At 38.9% G+C, this 6,369-nt stretch overlaps 1 protein-coding gene across 6 annotated transcripts in view; it reads right to left on the minus strand.

The window, feature by feature from the left end:
- The window catches only part of cnot1 (CCR4-NOT transcription complex, subunit 1), a 92,657-nt gene extending 87,518 nt beyond the window's left edge, over positions 1-5,139 (minus strand). For all 6 annotated transcript variants that reach the window (XM_048605896.1, XM_048605893.1, XM_048605895.1 and 3 more), the window contains exons 1-3: positions 5,015-5,139; positions 2,474-2,714; positions 1,936-2,055 (exon numbers count right to left, since the gene is read on the minus strand). In XM_048605896.1, coding sequence (XP_048461853.1) covers positions 1,936-2,055; positions 2,474-2,714; positions 5,015-5,118 — 465 coding nt within the window. In that variant the 5' untranslated portion in view covers positions 5,119-5,139. The remainder of the gene's footprint in view (positions 1-1,935; positions 2,056-2,473; positions 2,715-5,014) is intronic.
- Positions 5,140-6,369: the final 1,230 nt, after the last annotated feature.

Genomic DNA, 6,369 nt, shown 5'->3' on the forward strand with positions numbered 1-6,369 from the left:
AAGAAAAAACAACAGTAATCACACAATCACTCCGTTTAGTGATGCCAAATTCAGGAGTTTTGTAAATCACTCCAATTTATTCTAGGATCAATTTTCTGCCTGTAAATCCCAGCATATTGCTATGCTAATCACAGTAATCCTGGACAATGGACAGTGAAATGAGGGACAAACAAGACAAACCAGACAAACCATTTTTCCTCTCTCATGCTCACCTTCCACCCCTAGTTGGAAACAAATGATCTGGCTTGGGTCAACCATGCAACAAAGCAGTTTCCTGCCAACATGCAAAAATTGCAGCTTTGGCAAGATGGTAAAGGGAAAATATATTAAAATCAAACTAAGTATGTTTGGAAATATAATCTTGCAATTTTTGCACAACAGTTGTTGTGAACAACTCTAACAAATTTAGATTCTGCTGATGGAACCTCTGCTTCACAAGAACTGGAACATTATGCTAAAACTATACCAGCTTGATATCAACTGAATACATTCCTCATTCAAATCAAACTAACCTGCCGAAGCTTGGCCATCCATATCTACCAAATGTATCTCCCATACGCATTAGGTACACTAGAAGCATCTTCAAACTAGGGAACATATTTAGAACCACACCAGTACAAGCTTGCTTTGCACAGACGTTTAAGACTCATTTTCACTAACGTTCGCAACTATAAAAGTGAAGAGTCAAAGATAGAGCCAACAGGAGATTTTCACTCCAAAATGTTCAGTGATCTGCACTCTCTCCCTCAGTGATGCTTTAGCAATAAACATTAGTTACCCTTTGAATAATACTATTGAGAAAAAAAAGGATCTGCTTAACTGTTGAGAAATTCCATCCTCAAGACTGTATTCACTAGCTCGGTTTAAACTTCAGAGTTTGAAATCTAATAGCCAAAATAATTTATCTGTAAAACACATTTCTCATACTGGTACAGTTTTGATGTACAATTTATTCAATTGCTAATTTGTCCAACTAGGACTTTAGCTTAACAGTTGAGGCTCCACACAATCCATCAGCATTATTTATTCATGGAGCAGCTGTTTCATTGACAGCCCGAGCCAAGTTATTTGATCACAGCCAGGGTGAATATAGAACCCCTGGTCAAATCCCTGTTGGAAGTATAGGAGTGCAGTATTATTGCCAACTTTCCTGCTATAATTGTATTTTTTTATTATTCATAAAACATATGAATAAGCATCAGTAGGATGAGATATAGGCATGTGAACGGAACGTTTGAAACAATGCTCTAGTAAAAAGTCAAGAAATTGTTCAAAAGGTAATAAAAGAGGTAAAATGTAGCATCAAATCTAAAGCCTTGAGCTTAAATCAGAGATTTTGCCCAAAGTTGGACTGTACCTGGCAGAACATCTGAGCTCTAGGATGGTAATTACAAACAGGAAAGTGTAAACAATGTCTGATGAAGACACCAAGTGTACTGACACATTAAGCATATTGGCTTAAATGCTTACGCGTTCTGGTACTATTACACCACAAAAATTCAATTTCCTAATCTTTACTGGTTAGGTTGCTGAAAGCAGTGGCTCACCACCACCTTCTCATAACCAATAAAAGCCAACTCTGCTAGAGCTGCCTAACCAGTGAATAAATTAAAGAAAGAGATGCCTAGAATCTTGGGAGTCCCATAAATTTGCAAATGTCTATTAATCTGCATGCATAAGACAGCTATACAGAAGATCTTGGGGATTTCTGATTCAGGATTTATCCATCATGAGGTACCTATATCAAGAATAGACATTTATAAACTTTCAGTCTTGAAATCTGAATAGAATAAACTGACAAGAAAGAGAAGCCCAATAAATCCGAATCAAAGGTGAAGAGATGTAAGTGGGACATGGACACTATTAGAACACAAGTTCATTACATTAAATAAGCCCAATAATGAGCATTGTAACTAGTTTGCACAGATTTTTTACCTTCAAGTCTTGAGCTACATCGAGAATGCGGGAGAGCTTCGCCTGGTCATACTGCTCACCACGCATGTACCACTCTGCCATTGCGTGCATGATCAGCTGTCGGATTGAGGGGGATTGACCCTGTAAAAAGGTAAATATATGAAAATGAAAATATACCACTTATTAGGATTTTTACCACTTATATGATGTATACATAGCCACTGAGCAATTGCCTTTCAGACAGAAAATAGGATATGAAAAGCTCTACTTTCACTTCAATAAACTCAAATGTTAAAATGTCTCCAAACAGCAAAAGACCTCATATCACTTCAACAGTGCAGAATGGTATGAATTGTTTAAATAGTGTGTATTCTCAATGTCTGGTTATCTGCACAATACTTAAAATTAAGATATTTAATTCTGACGGACCAGTTGCAGTCAAAGAATGTGACAAAATTACTGTATTTAATGTCAGATTAATTACAACTACAAATACAATTACATTGTTTAAAAAAACAACCAATTATTGTATTCCCCAAATATTTGAGTGTCAGCCTACCTGTCCGTGCCATGCATAGTGCAAGATAATGGCAGAATTCGGATGATTGCCCAGGAAAATTGGCATCAGTGTGGAAATGAGCTCATGGCGCAGCGTGTGCCAGGTTGGGTTGATCTGCAGTAAGGCCAGTACCAGCATATCTGGGCAGTGCTTGATTGGGAAGTTGAAAAGTTGTTTGACCTGCTCATATTGTCCCAGCTCTGAAAGACGTAGTAGGGTCTCAATAAGGTCCAGGCTTTTCCTGCAATGAGTAGATCACGTTATATTAGGATATCAAATTTTCAGATCAGCATCACAGTCAGAGTCAAGTACATTACAAACACAAAATGCATATGTGCTGCACACAAGAGTACGGCAGAATGGTGGCTCAGTGGTTAGCGCGGGTTTAATTCCAGCCTCGGGCGACTGTCTGCGCAGAGTTTACACATTCTCTCTGCATCTGTGTGGGTTTCCTCTCTCAGTCCAAAGATGTGTAGGTTAGGTGGACTGGCCATGCTAAATTGCCCGTGGTGTTCAGGGAGGTGTAGGTTAGGTGGATTAGCCATTGGAAATGCAAGGTTACAGGAATAGGTGGTCGGGGCGGGGGGGGGGTCAGTCGGTGGTGGGGGTGGGTGGGTGGGAAAAGAGAGTCTGGGTGGGATGCTCTCCAGAGCTGCTGTGGACTTGTGGGCCTGAATGGCCTATTTCCACACTGGAGGGATTCTAGGATTCTAAGAGCTGAGGAATTGGAGATTGGAGATTTTTGTTGCTCACCTGCACCCAATCCAGTAAATACACAGTATGCAAGTGAAGCTAATCAGAATTTAGAAAGTAGACCATAACTTATCACTTGATTAATACATAGCGAGTGATTCTTTGTAGCCCTTGATGTTAAGCAATTTTTTCAAAGCAATGAGGATCTTCACACTCCTGTATGGTTAAAGTAAGGCTATTTCCAATGAAACTTTATTGAGGAAGCAACCTTAAAATCTCAATTTCTGGGCTCAACAGCCTTTTCTTCCTCCTCCCTTTGAAACAGCTGTCTAAAAATTTTTATTTAGTTCCTACTCAACTCTGAAAGCAAATGGAGCTTATAGTAAAAGCTTTAGCTACAAGTACAGTGGTCACAGAGATGACTCACTGAGAAGCAGTCTAGAAAAAGGTACATGAACACTGTACTCCATAATTGGTTTCAACAGCAACAGCAGTTTTAAATAGGTGAACAACAATGATTGTTACTGAATAGTAAATGAATATCCTCAGGCAATGTCATGGCCCCATTTATACTTATCAGCACAGCAGACACAGAAATTACATCATTCAGCTCACTGTTTTTGTGCCGATGCCAAAACTTTGACTTAACCCACCTACTACAAAGCCACTTCCCTGCTCTAATACTTTTTAAAAATATACCAAATAATCGTCCAATTTCCTTTATAAATTATAAATTGTCACTCTCAACATTTCATATTTGCATAACCCCTGGCCCCCACCAAACAAAATCAAACTTTCATTCTTCTACTCTTGACTGTCTCTATCCCTAACAAATAACTGTTCATTATTACAATAGAATTGCTGGTGCTGGAGATCCAGGATTAAAAAAAGCACTAGAGAAACTCAGCAGGTCTAGCAACACTTGGAGAAAGAAATACACGTTAACGTTCAGTCCCAAAAAATTCTTCTTGGGAACTTAATTGTTCATTAATTCCCCGAAAACTTCTCACTTGAAAACGTTAGAGCATTGATCCTCAAGCCTCTATGCTACAGCAAAAAGATGTAATTTTTAAGCCTTTATCTGTAATCAAAATTTCGTTCTAATAGTTGTCCACAGGACCCCTCTTCCCAACCATGCATCCACATCCTCGAGCAATACATCGTATGGCCTCAATATCTTTCAGACATTTTGTATAACTCAATTGTTTTCATTTTCAAAGCCCAAGAATCTTTAAAAACAGAAATTGCTAGAAAAGCTCAGCAGGTCTGGCAGTATTTGGAGAGAGAAATCAAAGTTGACGTTTCAGGTCGAGTGACCCTTCCTCAGAACAGTTAGAAATGTTCTGAGGAAGGGTCAGCTGCCAGACCTGCTGAGCTTTTCCAGCAACTTCTGTTTTTGTTTCTGATTTACAGCATCTGCACTTTTTTTTTCCGGTTTTTAGCAAGAATCATTTTTTATTTGGAAAACAAAGTCTATTTTGACTTGGGTCAAAATGAGCAGTTTGGAAAGGAATCCATGATCTAATACATTCCTCAACTAAACTAAAGATCAAACAGGTTAAAGATTTAAGCTCAACCAATTTTATTCTGCCAAAACCTGCACTACTGTGCAAGTAGGACAACCAACCACTAAATCAAGCTAAGCAATGAACTTCAAGATCACAAACTGCAACATCATGCCTATTCCAAAACGTTTCAGGGCAGAATTTTATAGCAAATGCCTCACTCTCTCAAGATTATATTTGTCCTTTTTAAGTCATCTTCAAATTCCATAACTAATCCTACACTGATATAGCCCTATGTGGCATCTCTTCTGAATGTCCCCAACTTTTACAAGTACATACATACCATGTAGCAATTTCTCGGTTATCATCCTCTGGAGGAGCTTTCAAGATGTCTGTCACCACGGTATGACATGGGTAGTCAGCAAAACAGAAGATATCTGGGTTCATTAATGAATGCTGAATAAAGGATAGCTGGAAAGACAAAACATAGGTTAGCATTTCATACAATACCCCTGCCAAACCAAGTTTACCCCATTTGGATTTTCAATAAAGCATTAACCTCAGTTGTGTTCTCAGTGGCATACACAACGCACTACAATTTTTACTCGGGGCAGAAAAACCTTTGCTAAAGCATTGCTGATATCAAAGATAAATTTTCATCCTCTTCCTCAAAAGTTTTATTTCTAATCCAAATATCCACTCCTTCCTCCATACAGACATCAACAAATATGACAGGAAAGCAATAACACCTGCCTGGAACATGGTTGTCTGATGGTTTCTACCATTTGCTCAGCCGCAATAGAAATCTAGCCTTAATTTATCGCATCTGAACATTACTTTCCAAATAACTCAATTTTGTTTTTCCAACCATGATATCTTACACGATCACCGTTAGGCTATCAACATGAAAAGTATTTGGAAGAATTTAACAATGAGCAGTCCTTGGAAACTTACAAAGGCTTGTGCTTCAAACAAATATTTACAAGCATGTCACCCTCTACCATGTTGCACACAGGCAAATGGGGAGGCAGAAGAAAGGTGATGGCTCACCCTCTGAGCAAGTATCCGAGCTTTGTGCAGCACCAGAGCGCAACTAAAAATCATTTGGTGCAGGGTGGAGAGTAATGCTGCTTCTTTAACAAGACCAATTTAGAGACTATACTTCTAATGAACTTGTTCTTTAAAATCAGCTTATTGGATTTCTAAATCAACTGGATGAAGGGAAAGAAATCTGATTTCCCAGGAGAATGTCTAAACATCAACTGCTCAAAACAGGCATCCAATGAAAGTGAAATGTAAAATAATTGGTTACCACTGAAAACAAATTTGCTTTCTTCCCCCCTGCCCCACAGATCTGAGGTTAACCTCGTTCTCTTGAAGTTTTGCACTGTAGAACACCCACACAATTTTCTTTTACTCCCTTTAATTTCATTTTTCCCTCCAGCTCTGACATTCTGCCCCAACACACTCCCAAGTAAGCGAACTAAATTCAAAAACAGAAATTGCTGGCACAACTCAGCAGGTCTGGCAGCACCTGTGGGGAGAAAGCAGAGGTTAATGCCCAGAGTCCGGAGTTCTGATGAAGAGTCATTGAACTCGAAACATTGTCAGGCCTGCTGAACTCCACTAACAACTGATTTTGTTTCAGATCTCCAGCATCCACAATTCTTTAGTTCAACAAAAGAAATTGTTCTGCCA

This window comes from Rhincodon typus, chromosome 15 (genome assembly GCF_021869965.1).
Source record: "Rhincodon typus isolate 14 chromosome 15, sRhiTyp1.1, whole genome shotgun sequence".
In the NCBI taxonomy this organism is placed as follows: Eukaryota; Metazoa; Chordata; class Chondrichthyes; order Orectolobiformes; family Rhincodontidae; genus Rhincodon; species Rhincodon typus.